This window comes from Oncorhynchus nerka, linkage group LG1 (genome assembly GCF_034236695.1).
Source record: "Oncorhynchus nerka isolate Pitt River linkage group LG1, Oner_Uvic_2.0, whole genome shotgun sequence".
NCBI lineage: Eukaryota > Metazoa > Chordata > Actinopteri > Salmoniformes > Salmonidae > Oncorhynchus > Oncorhynchus nerka.
The window spans coordinates 34,619,544-34,642,900 of NC_088396.1; the positions used below are offsets into that span (position 1 = coordinate 34,619,544).

General features: G+C 43.7%; 1 protein-coding gene across 1 annotated transcript in view; it reads left to right on the top strand.

Moving 5' to 3' along the window:
• Nucleotides 1-23,357, top strand: part of ttn.1 (titin, tandem duplicate 1) — a 169,639-nt gene that overhangs the window by 113,622 nt on the left and 32,660 nt on the right. Inside the window, exons 159-169 of the mRNA XM_065018424.1 lie at nucleotides 905-1,210; nucleotides 1,498-1,785; nucleotides 1,885-2,175; nucleotides 2,260-2,547; nucleotides 2,716-3,318; nucleotides 3,417-3,521; nucleotides 3,763-3,957; nucleotides 4,174-4,470; nucleotides 4,581-5,168; nucleotides 5,267-5,569; nucleotides 5,764-23,274. Of these exons, the coding sequence (XP_064874496.1) occupies nucleotides 905-1,210; nucleotides 1,498-1,785; nucleotides 1,885-2,175; nucleotides 2,260-2,547; nucleotides 2,716-3,318; nucleotides 3,417-3,521; nucleotides 3,763-3,957; nucleotides 4,174-4,470; nucleotides 4,581-5,168; nucleotides 5,267-5,569; nucleotides 5,764-23,274 (20,775 nt within the window). The remainder of the gene's footprint in view (nucleotides 1-904; nucleotides 1,211-1,497; nucleotides 1,786-1,884; nucleotides 2,176-2,259; nucleotides 2,548-2,715; nucleotides 3,319-3,416; nucleotides 3,522-3,762; nucleotides 3,958-4,173; nucleotides 4,471-4,580; nucleotides 5,169-5,266; nucleotides 5,570-5,763; nucleotides 23,275-23,357) is intronic.

A 23,357-nucleotide genomic window follows, 5' to 3' on the forward strand; every position in this document is an offset into this window, starting at 1 on the left:
ATATGCAGCTTGATATCTACCTATAATATGTACATTTATATTTACTTTTAATATAAAAATGTATACTTGATATTTATTTAATATACTTTTAATATATCCACTGAGTGTACAAAACATTAAGAACTCTTTCCATGACATAGACTGACCAGATTAATCCAGGTGAAAGCTATGGTCCCTTATTGATGTCACTTGTTAAATCCACTTCAATCAGTGTAGATGAATGGGAGGAAACAGGTTAAATAAAGAAGCCTTGAGATAATGAAGACATGGATGATGTATGTGTGCCAATCAGAGGGTTAATGGGCAAGACAAAAATGTAAGTGTCTTTGAACGGGGTATGGTAGTAGGTGCCAGGCGCACAGGTTTGTGTTAAGATCTGCAACGCTGCTGGGTTTTTCACGCTCAACAGTTTCCTGTGTGTATTAAGAATGGTCCACCACCCATCCAGCCAATTTGACACAACTGTGGGAAGCATTGGAGTCAACATGGGCCAGCATCCCTGTGGAACGCTTTTGACTCCTTGTAGAGTCCATGCCCCGATGAATTAAGGCTGTTCTGAGGGCAAAAAGGGGTGCAACTCAATATTAGGAAGGCTTTCTTAAAGTACACCCAGTGTATATACATTAAATACATTTTTATCCTTAATTTTAATGGTCCTTTGTAGCTCAATTGGTTGAGCATGGCAATTTTAACGCCAGAGTAGTGGGTTCAATTCCCAGGACCACCCATATGTAAAATATGTGCACACATGACTGTAAGTCACTTTAGATAAAAGCTTCTGTTAAATGGCTTATATAATATGTACCTTTTACAGTAATGTTGCCCTCTGTAGATTTTATATTATGTTCAAATATATATTTATTTATAATGACCTTTTATATAACATAAATGTGCTCCTCAATAGATCCTCCTGGACCCCCTGTGAACCCGATGGTCACTGACGTCAGCCGCAGCACGATTAGCCTGACCTGGACTAAACCAGCCAATAACGGAGGCAGTGACATCCTGGGATACCTTGTTGAATGCAAGAGAACAGACGCAACAGACTGGATCAGATGCAACGTGCCCAAGAACCTCCAAGACACATTCTACCTTGTTCAGAACCTCATTGATAAATCTGAATATCAACTGCGTGTGTCTGCCGTGAACAAAGTGGGCTTCAGTGAAACATGCGAAGTGCCAGACAAACATGTAGCAAAGGACATTTTGGGTAGGCTAACATTTGAATATTAACCCGATTGAATGAGTATACTGTAGGCTAACTTTAGGATCATATGTAAGAATAATAATAATAATAGTAATTGATTTGGATTTATACATAGCCTTTCTGGTGCGCAAAATGCTTTACAAGGTAAGGGAGGAAACTCACCTCTATCACCATGTAGATTTATTAACTTTGTTTTTCAAGTATTCAAGTTTATAATGAGCTTACAATTAAGTCTATGTACACACCCAACATTGTGTAGATTGAAACAAGTTTTCTTGCTTTGATTTCAGTTGCTCCTGAGGCAGAACTCAGTGCTGACCTGAAGGAGGTTCTGGAGCTCCGTGCTGGGTCCCAAATGAGACTTTTCGCCACAATAAAGGGTCGTCCCACTCCCAAGGTGATCTGGGCAAAAATGAACAGCAACATCAAGGAAAGACAAGACATCGTTATCAAGAGCACCGACACTGACACTGTGGTGTTAGTCCAGAGTTGCAACAGATATGATGCGGGCAAATATATCCTGAGTCTTGAAAGTCGCAGCGGAATGAAGATGTATACAATTGTTGTCAAGGTTTACGGTAAGCAGAAATTATTGTATTTAAGACTCGATTCATGAGATCTTAAATAAATATGGCTTAATCTGTAATCCTTAATGTATTTATCTATCTGACATACAGATACCCCTGGGCCACCAGTCAATCTCATGGTAAAGGGGACAACAAAGGACAGTGCAAAGATCCTTTGGGATACTCCTCTTATTGATGGTGGAAGCGAAGTGACCAGTTACATTATTGAAAAGCGTGATGCAGAGAGAAAAGCTTGGTCTCTAGTTAAAGATAACTATGCCAAAAACACTCTCAAGATCCCTGATTTGGAGGCTGGTAGATCTTACTGTTTTAGAGTCAAGGCTGTGAATGAATATGGTGTTGGCGAGGCATGTGAAACCGCAGATTCAGTTAGAGCGTCTGGTGAGTGATCATCCATTATATCTAATATAATCTACATTGTTTTGTGTGGAGAGAATGTTCTTCTAATCTCATTTGATATTACAGAGGAACCTGGGCCGGTCATGGACTTCAAGCCCTTGTTGATCACAAAGCAAGGATGCACCCTTGGATGGAAGAAACCTCTCAGTGATGGCGGTAGCCGCATCATTGTGTATGTGCTTGAGGTTATGAATGGAGATGATAACTGGAAGGAGCTAATGAGTTCCAAGAACATGCAGTACAGTGCCAAGGATCTGGTGGAAGGAAAAGAATATAAGTACAGAGTCAAAGCAGTAAATGACTCTGGTGACAGTCCGTACAAGGAGCTGGATGTGGTGGCTAAAGACCAGATCAGTAAGTCTTTATCTGCATCCCAAATGGCACCCCTTTCCCTATATAGTGCGCTACTTTTGACCAGGGCCCATAAGGAATTCCTCCTCATGAACTATCTGTGATTTATCTCACTACCATTGTTTTTCACCGGCAGATATTAATCCTATTCTTGTCCTCTGTCTTTTCTAGTTCATCCTGGAGTTGACTTGCGGGGCATTCCCAATCTGTGCTACATTGCAAAGGAGGGAAGTATAGTCCGCATCAAGCTCCCACTCTACGGCAAACCTACTCCTAAATGCTCCTGGAAGAAGGGCGAGGATGAGGATTTGACCGATACTGGAAGAGTGTGTGCAGAATCCACAGCAGTCAACACTACCCTCCTGATCCGTGACTGCCAGAGGAGCGATGCCTCTAAGTACACAGTCACACTGAAAAACATTTCTGGAGTAAAGGAATCCACCATCTTCATTAGGGTGGTTGGCAAACCAGGAATGCCTGTCGCACCAATGAAGTTTAAGGATGTCACTGCAGATGGGTGCACCCTGAGATGGACTGCACCTAAGGATGATGGTGGATCAGAGATAACCAACTATACTCTTGAGAAGAGGGATTCTGTAACCAACATGTGGGTTAGCATTGCTACCGATATTGAAGCAGTTTCCAATACTACCACCTTCAGAGTGACAGGTCTTCATGAGGAGACGGAATACATCTTCAGAGTCTGTGCACAGAACAAGCATGGTGCTAGTGAAGGACTCAAATCCGAGCCTATTGTTGCCAAGCATCCATTCAGTAAGTGAAGTTTTCTTCTAAATTGTATAGATCATTTTTTGTCATTAGATGTCATTTGGATATTCTTGACTGATTGTAATGTTATCGCTCCTTTCCAGATGTACCTGAGGCACCACCTGCACCTGTGATCATGAGTATGCGTCATGATTCATCATTCTTGGCCTGGTCTGACCCAAGGAAGACCGGAGGCTCTCCAATTACTGGTAGAGTACAAGTGTCTTTTTTAGCATACAGTAGCAACTCTATGTTTTCTGAGTTGATGCTTGTGGGAGTTGTCAAGTGAATGATTTTGTGTATATCTGTCTAAATTCTGTCAGTGTGTTCGGTTAATTGAAAGGGGACGTCAGCACAACATCACCAGGTCATATTCCTGGTACATGTACTTGGCGAATAAAAATTATTCTGATTAACAATCATAACAATCTATGAACCCTTTGATTTCAGGCTACCATGTTGAGTTCAAGGAGAGGAACAGCATGCTGTGGAAGAGGTCAGGGGGAGCCATTAAGATGAAGGAACACAAGGTCACCGGCTTAACTGAAGGACTGGAATATGAATTCAGAGTCATGGCCACGAATCTGGCCGGTGTTGGCAGAGCAAGTCCACCAACTGAGGCGCATGTTGCCTTGGATCCAATTGGTAAGTGGAATATTTTTTCAAGGTTCATTGTTCATTCAGGTGTCCCATGGCATCCATAGGCCAGATTGGATTGTGTCTTGTTTGTCCCCTTGGCAATTGGTTTTTGTAATATTTTCACTGGAATAATCATGTGACCAGAAAACGGTGAACAATTACATAAATGTGGGAGGTTTTGTCTTACAATCACATTGAGCATCCTTCTTGTTTGTATTTCAGATGCCCCTGGAAAACCTGATGTGATCAGCATCACAAGAAGTACTGTAACACTTCAGTGGACTGAGCCCAAGTACGATGGTGGACACAGACTGACAGGCTACATCGTGGAAAAACGTGATTTGCCTTCCAAGATCTGGCAAAAGGCTAACAATGTGAATGTTGTGGACACAGCATACACTGTGAAAGAGCTGCAAGAGGGATGCAAGTTTGAGTTCAGAATCAGGGCAAAAAATGCCGCTGGAGCATTGAGCCCTCCCTCTGAACAAACAGATACACTTGTGTGCAAGGATGAATACGGTAAGATATATATTTATATTGATGATTGTATTATTAATCATGAAATGAAGTAACAGAATGTGGTGTGTTTACTACCATGAAGGTAATTACTATATTGATTATTTCAACAGAGGCACCAACCATCACTATTGATTCCACTGTAAAGGAGGGACTCACAGTCAGAGCGGGTGACCACATCGTCATAACTGCAACAAGTATTGTAGGCAAACCCCCACCAACATCAGTGTGGTCTAAGGGTGGAAAATACTTCAAGCCTTCAGATATCTGCCAGATTGAGTCCACTGCAACGTCCTCGACATTGACGGTCAAATACGCCGGGAGATCGGATTCTGGAGAATACACAATTACAGCCAGCAATCCATTTGGTGTCACAGAAGAAGTTGTGAAAGTGAAGGTTTTGGATGTACCCGCAGCTCCGGGTCCTATTGAGGTCAGTGGAGTTTCGTCTGAGAAGGTCACACTGACATGGACACCACCAGCTGAAGATGGTGGATGTCCAGTTAAATATTACACCCTGGAGAAGAGAGAAACAAGCCGCCTCCTTTGGACCATTCTGTCAGAAAAAGTACTTGACTGCCACTATATTGCCAAGAAGCTAATCCAGGGAAATGAATACATCTTCCGTGTGAAGGCAGTTAATCACTATGGTCCTGGAGAAGCAGCAGTGTCTGGGCCAGCTAAGATGGTGGACCAATTTGGTATGTAAAACTGACTTGTTTCATTTAGTTGGATTGAATAATGGTTATGTAAATGTTCACTAATGCATCCTAAATACTGTGATATACTTTGTTTGCAGGTCCCCCTGGTCCTCCATCAAAACCAGAGATTGAAGAGATTGGAGGACACCATGTCAAAATCAACTGGAAAAGACCGATTGATGATGGTGGTAGCGACATCACAGGCTACATGGTTGAAAAGAAAGAAAGAAAGGGCATGAGATGGGTTAGGGCAGCGAAGAAGTCCATTGCTGAACTCTCATATGAAGTAACAGGACTCACAGAGAAAGTCGAATATGAATTCAGGGTGGTTGCAGAGAACAAAGCAGGCTTCGGAGAGCCAAGTGAACCATCATTGTCTGTTACGACCAAAACTGTTAAATGTGAGTTAAAAAATCTGCATCTATCCATATACGTTGCTTTTATGTAGTCATATTTACGTAGTCATTCCACTTTACTTACCTCACTTTTAGATATCTAATCTCTGTCATTGTTGTAATATTGAATCATTATATATAGGGATTTGCATTAATGTTATCTTTTAATCATATACCGATCACTTCTATTACTATTTTAGATGCACCTGGACCTCCAATCAACCCAAGAATTACAGATACAACAAAGACTTCTGCAACATTCTTCTGGGGGAAACCACTTGAAGATGGTGGGCTTGAAGTCACAGGGTACTTTGTTGAGCATAAAAAAGATGGAGAAGAGGAATGGTTCAAGGACACACCAACTGCTCCCCTGAGAATTACAGAATTTGTTGTTCCTAACTTGAAAGTGGGAGCAAAATACCACTTCAGAGTCAGTGCAATGAATGCAGAGGGAGTTGGTGAACCAGCTCAAACTGAAGAACTGGTTGAAATTATTGAACGTGAAGAAGAGCCAGACCTTGAACTGGATGTTGAGCTGAGAAGAACCCTTGTTGTCAGGGCGGGATGTTCCATCCGCATATTTGTGCCCATTAAAGGTCGCCCAGCTCCTGAAGTAGCTTGGACGAAGGGCGAAGACACACCACTCAAAGGACGTGCTAACATTGACAGCACAGAGTCATACACTATGCTTGTCATCCCTGACTGCACAAGAAATGATGCAGGAAGATACAACTTGATCCTTACGAATGCTGCAGGAGAGAAGACTGCTCATGTCAATGTGAGAGTTCTGGATTCACCTGGACCACCAATTAATCTGAAGCCAAAGCACATCGACAAAGAGAGCATCACTCTTCAATGGGAACTGCCGCTTATCGATGGTGGTTCAAAGATAACAAACTATATAATTGAAAAGAGAGAGTCAACACGCAAAGCATATTCCACCATAATATCAGTGTGTCCAAATAGCACAGTTCGAATTCCTGATCTAGCAGAAGGGTCAGAATATTACTTCAGAGTGTCGGCTGAAAATGAGTACGGAATTGGCGAGTCGGTTGAGACTACAGATCCAATTCGAGCATCTCAAGCACCAACACCCCCTGAGAGCGTTTATGCTACAGACGTCACCAAGACCTCTGTCAGTCTTGCATGGACAAAGCCAAAACATGACGGTGGTAGTAGAGTTACTGGATATGTCCTTGAAGCTCAAAAGAAGGGAGGAGACCAGTGGTCCCATGTGACAACTGTCAAGACAATGGACTTCATAGTGAAGAACCTGAATGAAAATGAACAGTATATATTCCGTGTCATGGCTGTAAACCACTCTGGAAGAAGTGGTCCTTGTGACAGCAAGCCTGTTACTATCAAGGAAACAATAACAATGCCAGAATTTGACCTGCGTGGAATATGCCAGAAAATTGTCATTGCCAGGGCAGGAGATGAGATTAAAGTTGAGATACCAGTTATGGGACGTCCAAAACCAACTGTTTCATGGACGAAAGATGGTCAGCACCTCAAGATAACCCCAAGAATAATCACTGAACGTACTGCAACCACAAGTATCCTGAATATAACAGAATGCATAAGGAGTGACACAGGACATTATGGCATGACAGGGAAGAACATAGTTGGCTCAGTGACAGATACCATCATAGTAAAAGTGCACGATGTCCCTGGACCTCCAAAGGGACCAATAAAAATAGACGAAATCTCCCGTACCTATGCTGTCATCTCTTGGGGAACGCCTGAGAATGATGGAGGTGTACCAATCAACAATTACATTGTTGAATTAAGGGAAACTACAGGAACGTCATGGATAGAATTGACATCATCGGTAATCCGTACAATATTTAAAGCTACTCGTCTGAAGACTGGTGCGGAATACCAGTTCAGAGTCAAAGCTAAAAACAGATATGGTGCTGGTCAACCAATCATCTCAGAGTCAGTGGTTGCTGCATATCCATTCAAACCCCCTGGGCCACCTAGTACTCCAAAGGTTGTGGCCTTTACCAAAGACACAATGACAATTGGCTGGAATGAACCTGTTTCTGATGGTGGAAGTGAAGTCATTGGATATCACATTGAGAGGAAAGAGAGAAGCAGCATCCTTTGGCAAAAGATCAGCAAATCCACGGTGAAAGATAATCAATTCAAATCAAGTGGACTGGAAGATGGAGTTGCATATGAATTCCGCGTCACTGCTGAAAACATGGCGGGAATTGGTAAACCAAGCAAGGCTTCAGAAGCAATGCTAGCCCTTGATCCAGTGGATCCACCAGGTCAACCAGAGCCAATCTTTGTTTCCAAGAATATAGTAACAATTCAATGGACAAAGCCTGAATATGATGGTGGGTTCAAGATTACTGGCTACGTAGTGGAAAAGAGAGACTTACCAGCTGGTCGTTGGATGAGGGCCAACTTCACAAACATCATTGAGACCACTTTCACTGTAAGTGGGTTAACTCAGAATGAGGCCTATGAATTCCGTGTACTTGCCAAAAATGCAGCTGGTTCAGTAAGTGAACCATCTGAGCCATCGGATCCCATCACCTGCACAGATGATATTGTAGAACCACGAATCATGGTTGATGCCAAATTCAAGGATGTGATTCTACTGAAAGCAGGGGAAAACTTCAAACTTGAGGCAGATGTTGCAGGCCAACCACTACCATCCATGGTGTGGACCAAGGGTGGAAAGGACATTGAAAATACGATGAAATTGACAATTAAAATGACTGACTTAACAACAACTCTGATTAACAAAGACTCGTTAAGAAGAGATGGAGGTGAATTTGTTCTGACTGCCACAAATGTTGGAGGGTTTGCCAAGCATATCTTTAATGTCAAAGTCCTTGACAGGCCAGGTCCACCTGGAGGACCCCTGGTGGTGTCAGATATCACATCTGACAACTGTATTTTGGAATGGGCTCCACCCGCAGATGATGGTGGTGCAGAGATTGACCATTACGTGATTGAAAAGCGTGAATCAAGCAGGCTTGCATGGACAAATTCGGCCTCAGGCTTAACTGATACCCAATTTAAGGTGAACAAGTTACTCAAAGGAAATGAGTACATATTCAGAGTAATGGCAGTCAACAAATATGGAGTCGGAGAGCCTCTAGAATCTGCTCCAACTATTGCAAACAATCCATGGGTGCCAGCAGATCCTCCAAAGGATCCTGAAGTAACAATAATCACTAAGGATTCAATGATTCTTATGTGGAAGGCTCCTGAGTATGATGGTGGATCTCCAATCACAAACTATAATATTGAAAGGAAAGACAAGATTGGTCTTCGCTGGGTAAAATGCAACAAGAAGAAAGTAAAAGACTTGCAGTTCAAGGTGACTGGGCTTCTAGTAACACATGAATATGAATTCAGAATTCTTGCAGAGAATGCAGCTGGATTAAGCTTACCAAGCAATTCAAGTCCTTTCTACAAGGCTACTGACACCCTCTACGAACCAGGCCCTCCAGGCAACCCAAGAGTCGTGGACACAAACAAGTCGTCCATTACGATTGCATGGAACAAGCCAAATTATGATGGTGGTTCTGAAATCACAGGATACATTGTGGAGACCTGCATTCCTGGGGAGGAGGAATGGACAATTGTTACTCCGCCAGGAGGACTAATGGGTACATCGTTTACCCTTATGAACTTAGAGGAGGACAAAGAGTACATGATTCAAGTTTCTGCCGTAAACAGTGAGGGTATTGGAGAGGAAGCAACTATTCCTGGCACACCGAGAGCTCAAGACAGGCTGCTTCCACCGGAATTTGACCTGGATGCAGAGCTAAAGAAGGTTGTGAATATCAGAGCCTGTAACACATTGAGACTTTTTGTACCTATCAGAGGAAGACCATCACCCGAGGCAAAATGGACCAAAGAAGATGGTGAACCTATTACGAGAGCAACCATTGAAAGCACAACTTCTTACACATCACTGGTGGTGGAAAATGTCAACCGATTTGACAGTGGCAAGTACGTGCTCACAATAGAAAACAGTTCTGGATCCAATACAGCTGCTGTGAATGTCAGAGTGCTAGATACCCCAGGCGCCCCGCAAAATCTCAAGATCAACAGCGTCACTAAAGAATCTGTCACTCTTATCTGGGATGCTCCAATAAATGACGGTGGAGCAAAGATTAAGAACTACATTGTTGAAAAACGTGAATCAACAAGGAAAGCATATGCCACTGTAAATTCTAACTGTCATAAGAACACCTGGAAAGTTGACCAGCTGCAGGAGGGGTGTAACTACTACTTCAGAGTTTTAGCTGAAAATGAATATGGAATTGGCCTACCAATTGAAACCCGTGAATCAGTTAAAGTTTCTGAAAAACCACAGCCTCCTGCCAAAATCACCCTCGCCGATGTTACCAAGACTAGTGCCACCCTGTCTTGGGAGAAACCAGAGCATGACGGAGGAAGTAGAGTGGTATGCTATGTTATTGAGATGCTGAGCAAAGGTGCCGAGAAATGGGTCCAGTCTTCCATTGTCAAAACATTAGAAGCAGTTGTCCCTGGACTGACACCAGGTGAAGAGTACATGTTCCGTGTAGCAGCAAGAAATGAAAAAGGAACAAGTGATCCACGTCAAATTGGTGTGCCAGTGATTGCTAAAGATCTTGTGATTGTCCCATCAGCTAAAATGTTGTTCAACACATTCAGTGTTCTAGCAGGAGAGGATTTGACAGTACAGATTCCGTTTATTGCTCGTCCCCGAGCAACTATTTCATTCATAAAGGACAATCTACCTATGAAGCGTACCACCAGAGTTAACTTTGGAGGATCAGATAAACTGATCAATCTTCAAATCAAAGAGGCATGCAGAGAAGATGTTGGTCAGTACCGAATCATACTCGCAAACACCGCTGGGGATACATCTTTATACATCTCAGTAGTTGTTCTTGACAAACCTGGACCACCAAAGGGCCCAATTAAAGTTGAGGCTGTTACTACTGACAGTGTGCTTTTCTCCTGGACTCCTCCAGAGTATGATGGTGGTGCAACAATTAACAGCTACCTTGTAGAAAAGAGAGACACGTCCACACAAACTTGGTTGGTCGTGTCTCCAAATCATGCAAGAACAACGATTAAAGCTTCGAGGCTGAAAAACGGTTCAGAGTACCAGTTCAGGGTGACAGCTCAGAACAGGTATGGAAAGGGCCCATCTCTGACCTCAGGGTCTGTTGTTGCTGAGTATCCATTCAAATTACCAGGCCCTCCAGGAACACCATCTGTACAGTCTTCCACAAAGGATAGCATGGTAGTTGTGTGGAATGAGCCTGTTAATGATGGTGGAAGCACTGTGCTGGGATATCATCTTGAGCGCAAAGAGAGAAACAGTATTCTCTGGGTGAAGCTCAATAAGTCTCTCATCCAGGATACATCTTACAAGACCACTGGTCTGGAACCAGGACAGGAATATGAATTCAGAGTTTACGCTGAAAACATTGTGGGAATTGGAAAAGTTAGCAAACTTTCCGAAGGTCACATTTCTAGGGATCCTTGCGATCCCCCCGGAGATCCTGAGGCTACTAAGATAACAAAGGATTCTGTAACAATCACATGGACAAAGCCAGAGTATGATGGTGGTGCCAATGTCACCGGCTATATTGTAGAGAAGAAAGAGTTGCCAGAGGGCCGCTGGAACAAAACCAACTTCACAAATATCATTGAAACCGAGTATGTGGCAACCAGCCTTGTGGAGAACCAGAAATATGAGTTCCGTGTTATTGCAAGAAACGCAGCAGGTGTTTTCAGCCTTCCCTCATACAGCACTGGACCAATTACTGCTAAAGATGAAATCGACCCTCCTCGTATTAGCATTGACCCACAGTTCACACAAACTGTTTATGTTAATGCTGGAGATGGCTTCAAAATCGATGCCGATGTTCATGGTAGTCCAATACCCGAAATCCTCTGGATGAAGAGTGGTCACGAGGCACCCCTTGCAAACACTATCACCAGAGACATTAAAAATACAGACAGCACCACTTTGTTGACTGTCAAAGAGGCTAAACTTGAAGATGGAGGCAAGTACACTTTACTTCTAAAAAATCCAGGAGGCGAGAAGTCAGTGAAGATCAATGTGGTTGTTCTGGATAAACCTGGGGCACCACAAGGTCCTATCTCTGTCACTGGCATCACAAATGATCAATGTTGCCTTGCTTGGAAATCCCCACTCTATGATGGCGGCAGTAAAATCACTCATTACATTGTAGAGAGAAGGGAGACAAGCAGATTAATTTGGACTGTTGTTGATAATAAGTGTGAGTCAAATTATCTGAAGGTTACAAAACTCTTGGAGGGAAATGAGTACATTTTCAAAGTCCAGGCAGTAAACAAATTTGGACTTAGTATGGGTCTGGAATCAATTGCTGTGACTGTCAAAGATCCATTCGTTCCCCCAGATTCACCAAGTAGGTTGGAGGTTTCCGATGTCAAAAAGGATTCAATGGTGATTACCTGGGAGGCTCCTGGATATGATGGTGGCAGTAATATTATTGGATACATTATTGAGAAGCACGATAAGGAGGGTGTGAGATGGACCAGATGCAATAGGAAGACAGTTACTGACTTAACCTACAAAGTCACCGGACTTATGGAAAGTCATATTTATGAATTTAGAGTTCTGGCTGAGAATGTCTCTGGAGTTGGAGAGCCAAGCTCCCCAACAGTTTTCTACAAGGCTTTGGATCCAATCTTCAGACCAGGTGCACCAATTAATCCTAAAGTAACTGACATAAGCAAAACTTCAGTTTTCCTGTCATGGGGCAAACCTATATATGACGGAGGATGTGAGATTCAAGGATACATTGTGGAGAAATGCGAAGTGCCATCTCCTGCATCTCTCACTAAGCAATCCATCGTTGTGGAACCGGCCACTAAGGCACCAGCTGCTGAGGGAGAGGAAGCACCCGCTGAAAAAGGAGCAGCTGAGGCAACACCTGCTGAGGCAACACCCGCCGAAGCAGCACCTGCACCTGCAGACGCAGCACCTTCCAAGGCAGAACCCGCAGAAAAAGGAAGTGCAGAAGGAGCTACAGAGGAAGAACCTGCTGAGGTGTGGACAATCTGTACTCCACCAAGTGGCATCAAACAAACAAGATTTGAAGTTAGAAAATTGGAGGAAATGCATTTGTACAAGTTCAGAGTTTGTGCTGTCAACAAGCTTGGTGTTGGAGACCATTCAGATGTCTCTGGAATCATTCTTGTCGAGGAGAGGATTGAGGAACCAGATCTGGACATTGACCCAGACCTGAGAAAGGTTGTGAACATTAAGGCTGGATGTTCCCTCAGACTGTTCATTCCTATCAGAGGGCGACCTCAACCTGAAGTCAAATGGGGAAAGGATGAAGGTCCTATTAAGGAGAATGCACAAGTTGAAGTGACAAGTAGTTACACGTCCCTTGTGATTGATAATGTCAACAGATTTGACAGTGGAAAATACACCGTTTCTGCAGAGAACGCCAGTGGTGAAAAATCTGCTTTAATTACCGTTAGAGTTCTTGACACACCTAGTGCCCCAGTCAACCTCAAAGTGAAAGATATCACTGGTGAATCAGTGACACTTACATGGGATGCCCCTGTGTTGGATGGAGGAGCTAAAATCAGAAACTATATTGTTGAGAAGCGGGAAAGCACCAGGAAAGCCTATGCAGCTGTGGTGACAAACTGCCACAAATTATCATACAAGGTTGAGAACCTTCAAGAGGGTTGCAATTATTATTTCCGAGTCCTTGCTGAAAACGAACATGGTGTTGGCTTGCCTACAGCAACCGTTGATCCCATCAAAGCCTCAGAAGTACCCCAAATCCCACGAAAACTGAGTGTTGTTGACCAAACCAAGACAAGCATCTCTCTTGCCTGGGAGAAGCCTGAGCATGATGGTGGAAGTAGAATCATTCATTACCTGCTAGAGATACAACCTAAAGGCTCTGAGAAATGGTCAGGTGTTGCAACTGTCAGAGCAATGGAGTCTGTTGTCAACAATCTAAATCCGGGTGAAGAATATATTTTCAGAGTGTTTGCTATCAATGACAAAGGAAAGAGTGACCCAAGAGAACTTGCACTTCCAGTGACAGCAAAGGACCTTGTTATCGAGCCTGATGTTAGACCTGCATTTAGCAATTACAGTGTTCGGGTTGGTAAAGACTTCAAGGTTGAAATCCCGATCGCAGGACGTCCTAAACCAGCAGTTAAATGGACAAAGGATGGATCAATCCTACTCCACACCTCAAGGGTTAAAATCACTAACACACCAGATAGCACAACTCTAAGTATCACAGAGGCTACAGGAGAAGATGGCGGAATGTATGGCATTAATGTTACTAATGTAGTTGGGGAAAAGAACGCAACAATTGAAATCATTGCTCTTGATAAACCTGGCCCACCAAGTGGACCTGTAAAGTTTGATGAAGTTACTATTAACACTGCAACTATTTCTTGGGGTCCACCAAAGCATTCTGGTGGCTGCCAGATTTCAAATTACATTGTTCAGAAAAGAGACACAACCACCACAACTTGGGAGAATGTTGCTGCCTCCGTGGCAAGAACTACGCTCAAGGTGCAAAGGCTGAAAACTGGGGCTGAATATCAATTCAGAATCATTGCTCAAAATCGATATGGCAAGAGTTACGGTTTGGACTCACATCCTTTGACTATAAAGTACCCTTACAAAGAACCTGGCCCACCTGGCACTCCATTCATTGCATCTCTCTCCAAGGAATATATGGTTGTGGAGTGGCATGAACCAGTCGCAGATGGAGGTAGTTCTGTTCTAGGCTATCACCTTGAAAGGAAAGAGAGAAACAGCATCCTCTGGACTAAGCTTAACAAATCACTCGTTAAAGACACCATTTACAAAACCGGTCCCTTAGAGGAGGCTGTTGAATATGAATTCAGAGTTTATGCTGAAAATATTGTTGGTATTGGCAGATGCAGCAAAATCTCAGAGGGTTGTGTTGCTCGTGATCCTTGTGATCCTCCTGGCACCCCAGAGGCTATCATTGTAAACAAAGAGTCCATCACCATTGAATGGACAAAGCCAGAATATGATGGAGGAAGTGTGATTACTGGTTATGTTGTTGAGAAACGTGACCTTCCAGAGGGACGCTGGATGAAGGCAAACTTTACCAACGTTATTGAGACCAGGTTTACTGCTACTGGACTAACTGCTGATGCACAGTATGACTTCAGAGTCATTGCTAAGAATGCAGTTGGAACATTCAGCAAGCCATCTTATAACAGTGGACCTATAACAGCAAACGATGAGGTGGAAGCGCCAAGATATTCTATTGATCCTGCGTTCACCAAAACGATCATTATCAATGCAGGAGACACATTCAAACTTGATGCTGATGTACATGGAAAGCCAGTACCCACAATCCAGTGGTTCAAGGATGATGTGGAAATTGAAAAGAATACAATGAGATTGGAGGTCAAAAATACAGAAAGCGTCGCAATGATAGTTGTGAAGGATTCTGTCAGAGTTGACGGTGGAAATTACAAACTTGTCCTGACAAATGTTGCTGGATCAGAGTCAGTTCCATTCATGGTGAATGTACTAGACAGACCAGGACCACCTGTAGGTTCCCTCCATGTCACTGGAGTCGCTTGTGACAAATGTACTCTGTCATGGCGTGCTCCACTACATGATGGAGGCAGCAACATCACACACTACCTCATTGAGAGGCGTGAAACCAGTCGTCTTGCTTGGACTATGGTTTCTAACAGCTGTGAGACCACAGTGTATAAAGTAACTAGTCTCCTGGAGGGCAATGAGTATATTTTCCGTGTCATGGCTATCAACAGTTATGGCATTGGTGAACATGTGGAGTCTTCAGCAGTAATAATGAAAAATCCATTTGTTGTCCCTGGTGCACCACATGTTAATGATGTAACGAACATTGCCCGGGATTCCATGACTGTCTGCTATTCTGCACCAGAGACTGATGGGGGAAGTAACATTACTACTTACATCATTGAGAAGAAAGACAGAGCTGGAGTTAAATGGACCAAATGCAACAGGCAAAAGGTCACAGACCTATCTTTCAGAGTAACAGGTCTGACATCAGATCATGAATATGAGTTTAGAGTATCTGCTGAAAATGCAGCTGGTGTTGGTGAGCCAAGTCTACCAACATCATACTTTAAGGCCAGTGATCCCAAGTACAAACCTGGGGCACCCACACATGCACATGTGATTGATACCACAAAGAGCTCAATCACAGTCGCATGGGGAAAGCCTCTCAATGATGGTGGCAGTCCTATCCAGGGATACATTGTAGAGATTTGCAAAGCTGAGGAGGAGGAATGGACAATGTGCACACCACCAACAGGCCTGCGGGTCAATAAATTTGAAATCACAAAACTTACTGAGGGTCAGGAATATATGATCCAGGTCTGTGCTATCAATAAACTGGGTGTTGGTGAACTAGCTGCTGTATCTGGAACATCTAAACCAGAGGAGAAGGTAGAGGATCCAGAAATTCAACTGGACTCGGAATTGAGGAAAGGAATTGTGGTGCGTGCTGGAGGATCTGTGAGAATCAATGTACCATTCAAAGGCAGACCAACGCCAGAGATTAAGTGGTGTAAACTGAAGAAGGTTGAAGAAGTGGAAGAAGAACAAGAATTACAAGAGAAAGCAGTGGTTGATAAAGGTCTCAACTATACTCAGCTTTCCATTGACTCTTGTGACAGAAGTGATTCTGGAAAGTACAATGTGACTGTGAAGAACAGCAGTGGTACCGTTTCTGAATTTGTAACTGTGAAAGTGCTAGATACACCAGGTGCCCCTCTGAATCTCAAACTGACAGAGATCAAGAAAGACTCCATAACTCTTGTTTGGGATGCCCCTCTTACTGATGGCGGAGCGAAAATCAAGAATTATGTTGTTGACAAACGTGAATCAATCAGGAAAGCTTTTGCAAATGTAACAACCAAGGTCAACCAAACAACCTACAAGGTTGAAAACCTTGTTGAGGGGGCTATGTATTACTTCAGAGTTATGGCTGAGAACGAATATGGAGTTGGATCGTCGACTGAAACAAAGCTTGCAACAAAGGCCTCTGAGGTGCCTCTTCCAGTCGGAAAGGTCTTCTTGACTGATGTTACTAAAGTCAGCGCATCGTTCAGATGGGAAAAACCAGAGCATGATGGTGGAAGCAGAATTACTGGTTACCTAGTTGAGATGCAGCAAAAGGGAGGGGACAAATGGGGTGTTGCAACATCCACAAAGGGTGATTGTCATGGCACAGTCACTGGACTTACTGCTGGACAGGAGTATCTGATCCGTATTGTAGCTTACAATGAGAAGGGAAAGAGTGAGCCTAAAGCACTCGCTATGCCAGTTGTTGCTAATGACATGACTATTGAACCAAGCTTAAAACTCATGTTCAACACCTACACCGTCAAAGCTGGTGACGATCTGATAGTAGAAATCCCAGTGTTTGGTAGGCCGAAACCCCAAATTGTTTGGAAGAAAGAGGGTCTGCCATTGAAAATGACAACAAGAGTGAATGTGATAAACACAGCAACAACTGCTACCATTAAAATTACTGAGGCATGTAAGGACGACTTTGGAAAGTATACCATTATGGCAACTAACACAGCTGGCTTATTCTCTGAAGACATAGGAATCACAATCCTTGACAAACCTGGTCCTCCAACCGGACCCATTAAAGTCCTTGAAGTAAGCAATAACTCTGTCAGTCTTTCATGGGGAGCCCCGGAGTACACAGGCGGATGTCAAGTAAAGCATTACAATGTGGAAAGACGAGATACAACACAAACAGCATGGCAAAGTGTGAATGCACAGCTAGCTAGAACAGCTATCAAAATAACCAAGCTGAAAACTGGCGCAGAGTACTGTTTCAGAATCTGTGCTGAGAATAGATATGGAAAGGGCGCTCCTTTGGACACAAAATCAATTGTGGTGCAATATCCATACAAATCCCCAGGACCACCTGGAACTCCATACATCAAATCTGCAACAAAGGATCAAATGATTATTGAATGGAATGAGCCAGTCAATGATGGTGGTAGTACGGTTATTGGATACCATCTTGAATCTAAAGAAAGAACCAGCATTATGTGGACGAAACTCAACAAAGCCCTCATCGCTGATACCTCTTTCAAGATATGTAATCTTGAGGAGGACATTGGATATGAATACAGGGTCTATGCTGAAAACATTGTTGGCATTGGCAGAGCATCCAAAATATCAGAATCATTCGTTGCTCGAGATCCAGTTGATCTACCAGGTACCCCTGAGGCTACTGTTATCTCCAAGAATCACATTGTGATTCAATGGACTAAGCCACTGTATGATGGAGGCAGTAAGATCACTGGATATATTGTGGAGCGGAGAGATCTAGCCAACATTGAGGGTCGCTGGATGAGAGCCAACTTCACAAATGTCATTGAGACAGAATTTGCCATCTCTGGCTTGACAGAAAATGAAAAATATGAGTTCAGAGTGATTGCAAGAAATGCCGCTGGTATTTTCAGTGAGCCTTCTGACAGCACTGGACCCATTACTGCCACAGATGAGATTGAAGCACCAAGAGCCTCAATGGATCCTAAATACAAGGATGTCATTGTTGTTAATGCTGGGGACAACTTAGTTTTGGATGCTGACATCTATGGCAAACCCGCTCCTGAGGTCTTATGGTTGAAGGAAGGAAAGCAAATGGACAAAGCTCTTCGAATTGAAGTGAAAACTACACAGAAACGTGCAGCTATGCATATCAAGGACTGCACAAGGTTAGATAGTGGAAACTATGACCTCAGTCTCACCAATATCGGTGGGGTAAAGACAATCCCAATCACTGTGAAGGTCCTTGATAAACCAGGTGCACCCACTGGACCACTGAGAGTCACTGGACTGACTGCCGACAGATGCTTCCTATCTTGGACTGATCCCTCTCTGGATGGTGGTGCAGCTATAAGTCACTATATTCTGGAAAAGAGAGAGACCAGTCGGTTATCCTGGACTGTGGTTAACGCAAATATTCAAGCTACAAATTTCAAAGTGATCAACCTACTGGAATTGAATGAATATATCTTCAGGGTTAGGGCTGTGAACAAATATGGCATTGGTGATCCTTTGGAGTGTGAGGCAGTAACTGCACGCAATCCATACAAGCCTCCAAGTGCACCCGGAACACCTGAAGCAAGTAAAATAACAAAGGATTCTATGGTCCTATCATGGTCAAAGCCAGAGAACAATGGTGGAGCAGAAATCGACTGCTACCATCTTGAGAAACGTGACAAGGATGGTGTAAGGTGGACCAAATGCAACCGGCAGCCATTGACTGATCTACACTTCAAAGTCACTGGGCTTTTGGATGGTCATTTCTATGAATATCGTGTTTCTGCAGAGAATGAAGCTGGAGTGGGAGATCTGAGCGAACTCTCCCTGTTCTACAGAGCATGCAATGCTACAACAGCACCTGGACCACCACACCATCCTAAGGTGACAGATCACACCAGCTCGACTGTGTCCTTGACTTGGGGCAAACCCGCTTCTGACGGTGGAGCATACATCAAAGGGTACATTGTTGAAATGAGAGAGGTGACAGATGAGGAGAGGAAAGCAATGGAAGAGGAAAAGAAAAGGAAAGAAGCAGCAGCAGCAGAAGAAGAGTATTTGGAAGAAGAGGAGGAAATGGAAACAGCAGCAGTAGAAGAGGTGAAAGAACCTCCTAAGGAGTATGAATGGACCATTTGTACACCTCCAACTGGCATCCAGGCGACACACCTCACTATTAAGGACTTGAAAGCAGGACTAGAATACAAATTCCGTGTCTGTGCTATCAATTCAGAGGGAGTTGGTGAGCCTGCAGATATACATGGCACTGTGATTGCTGCAGAAAGAGTTGAGGCACCTGAGATTGAACTGGATGCCAACCTCAGGAAGGTTGTCTCTGTCCGTGCAGGTGGATCTCTGCGTCTGTTTGTCACAATCAGAGGAAGACCGGAACCTGAAGTTAAATGGGCAAAGTTGGACGGCGAGCTGACAGAACGTGTCATGATAGAATCCACAAGCTCATATACTATGCTTGTAATTGACAATGTAAACCGATTCGACAGTGGCAAATACACATTGAACCTTGAGAATAACACTGGTGAAAAATCTGCACTTATCAACGTCAGAGTGTTGGACACACCAAGTGCTCCACAGGCCTTTGCAGTCAAAGATATTAAAAAAGATTCTGTAAATCTTGTTTGGGAAACACCGCTCACAGACGGTGGATCAAAAATAACCAATTACATTGTGGAGAAGCGAGAATCCACCAGAAAGGCTTACACTGCCGTGACAACTAACTGCTTATCTAATTCCTTCAAGATTGATGAGTTGCCAGAGGGATGCATTTTCTACTTCCGTGTATGTGCTGTAAATGAGTATGGCATTGGGTTGATGGCTGAAACCAAAAACCCAATTAAAGTTTCTGAAGTGCCTATGCCACCACGAAATGTCAGAGTTACAGATCTCACGAAAAACAGTGTATCACTTGCCTGGGAAAAGCCAGCTCATGATGGTGGAAGCAAAGTAATGTGCTACAACGTTGAGGTGCAAGGTAAGGATGACAAGGGTACCCAGAAGTGGAATCCTTCATGCACAGTCAAAATCCTGGAAACAACTATTGCAAACCTAGTAGCAGGTGACGCATATTCATTCAGAGTCATTGCAATCAATGAGAAGGGAAAGAGTGTACCAAAGGAACTTGGTCTACCTGTGACAACAAAAGATATTGCTATTGAACCCTCAATTGAGGTGTTATTCAACACTTACAGTGTGAAGGCTGGAGGTGATCTTACAGTTGAAATCCCAGTTAGGGGCCGACCTAAACCTGTTATTGCATGGAAACATCATGGCCTTCCTTTGAAGCAAACAAGCTCATTGACAATTCTGAATACCAAGACCTCATCCAAAATTATCATAAAGGAAGCGGGCAGAGAACATGTCGGAAAATATGAAATCACTGCCGCAAACCCAGGTGGATTGAAAATAGCAGAGATTGGAATTATTGTCCTTGACAAACCTGGTCCACCAACTGCTATCAAACCAACTGCTGTAACTTCAGACAGTATTTCATTGTCATGGGCTCCACCAGAGTATGATGGTGGTTGCTGCATCAACAACTACATTGTAGAGAAGAGAGATACAAACGCAACAGATTGGCAAATGGTCTCAGCAAATGTTGCAACAACAGCAATTAAAGCCTCCCGATTGACAAAGGGTGCTGAATACCAGTTCCGTATCTATGCTGTAAATCGTTATGGAAAGAGTCAACATACAGATTCCCGTGGAATTACAGCCCAGTATAACTTCAAGCTACCTGGCCCACCATCGACTCCTAAAGTGGTACATGCAACCAAGATTTACATGCTTGTCACATGGAATGAGCCAGTCAACGACGGGGGCAGCACAGTTCTTGGATATCATTTGGAGCGAAAGGAGAGAACCAGCATCATCTGGAACAAGATGAACAGAGGTCTCATCAAAGATACAGAATACAAAGTGACTGGCATTGAAGAGGGCATGGGGTATGAATACCGCGTTTATGCTGAAAACATTGCTGGAATTGGAAAATGCAGCAAAGCTAGTGAGGCTGTTTCTGCAAGAGATCCATGCGATCCACCTGGCGAGCCAACAGTGACAGCTATCACAAGAACATCGGTATCCCTCGCTTGGACGAAGCCAGAGTACGATGGTGGAGCCAAGGTTACTGGTTACATTATTGAACGCAGAGATCTCCCAGAAGGCCGCTGGATGAGGTGTAACTTCACCAACGTGGTGGAAACCTACTATGACGTCACAGGCCTTACCAAGGACCAGCAGTATGACTTCCGTGTCATTGCAAAGAATGCTGCTGGATGCTTCAGTGACCCATCTGACTCCACTGGTTCAATCACAGTCAAGGATGATGTGGATCCACCACGTATCATGATGGACGTGAAGTACAGAGCTGTTGTAGTTGTGAAAGCCGGAGATGTTCTTAAAATCAATGCAGATATCGCTGGTCGTCCACTGCCAGTAGCATCATGGAAAAAAGATGGTAAAGAGATCGAGCTCAGGGCCAGAATTCAGATTCTTGCAACAGATACCAGCACCTCAGTAATTGTGAAGGACTGCATACGGCGTGATTCTGGACAATATACTTTGACTCTGCAAAATGTTGCCGGAACAGTATCTACACCAGTGGACGTTGTGATCCTGGATAAGCCAGGACCTCCCGCTGGTCCCCTGGCGACTACAGGCATTACAGCAGAAGATGTCACCTTAGCATGGGGTCCTCCTCAAGAAGCAGGCGGCGCAGATATCACACACTACGTTGTTGAGAAACGTGAAACAAGCCGTCTTGCTTGGACCGTGGTGAATGCAGATCTGAACAAGACACATTTCAAGGTCACAAATCTCCTCAAGGGTAATGAATACATCTTCAGGGTCATGGCCGTCAATAAGTATGGACTTGGCGAAACCCTTGAGAGTGAGGTTGTCAAAGTGGCTGATCCATTCACAAAACCATCTGCTCCCACAAATTGTGAGATCACGGAGGTATCCAGTGAGGAGATGAAACTTGTCTGGCAGAAACCTGTTTCAGATGGAGGCAGTGAAATTACTGGATATGTAATTGAAAGGCGCGACACGGCAGGTATACTCTGGGTCCGTGTGAACAGAGAGCTTGTGACTGAATTGACAACCATAGCAACTAAACTACGAAAAGGATATGAATATGTGTTCCGCGTGTTTGCTGAAAACGCTGCTGGTTTGAGTCCTCCAAGTGAAGCATGCCCATCGTTTAGGGCTGAAGATGAACAGGTCGAGCCAGACCCACCAAGTAAAGCAAAGGTTGTTGATTCAACCAAGAGTTCAATCTCCATCATTTGGAACAAGCCACTAGAAGATGGTGGAGCTCCAATCCTTGGATACTGTGTGGAGTATAAGAAACTTAAGGACGAGGAATGGACAGTGGCCATTCAGAACATAAAGAGCATGGAGTTCACCGTCTCTGGACTTACAGCAGATGAAGAATATGAGTTTGCTGTTAAGGCAATAAACAAGATTGGTGAAAGCGAGCAAAGTCCAATTTCTGAGCCTATCGCAGCAATGGATAGAACTGTGGAGCCTATGTTTGATGTTGACATAGAAATGCGCAAGACATTGATTGTCAAGCATGGCAACGCATTCACTCTGACTGTACCTTATAAGGGAAAACCTGCACCATCAGTAGAATGGAGCAAGGAGGAAGTAGACCTCAAGGCAAGAGCAACCATTGAAACAAATCACAGCTGCACTTCACTAACAATTGAAACGGCAACAAGAAATGACTCTGGACAGTACAATGTAACATTAGAGAATGGCATTGGAGACCCAGTAACATTACCAATAGTTGTAAAGGTTCTTGACTCTCCTGGACCACCACTTAATGTAGTTGTAAAGGATGTCACCAAAGACACTGCTACCGTTACATGGGCAGCTCCAGAAAATGATGGAGGTGATGCTGTGAAGGCCTACCATGTTGAGAAACGTGAAGCCAGCAAAAAGGCATGGGTGGGTGTGACCAACAACTGCCACGCGTTGTCCTACAAAGTGGAAGATTTACAAGAGGGAGCCTTCTATTACTTCAGAGTCATGGGAGAAAACGAATTTGGAGTGGGTGTTGCTGCTATCCCCAAGAATGGAACAAAGATTACAGGTTTGACATTTCTTTACTTTGTATGTTATTTTGCTGTTTGATACTTGCATGAAGAAATTACCCCATACAATCTTGTTTGTTTA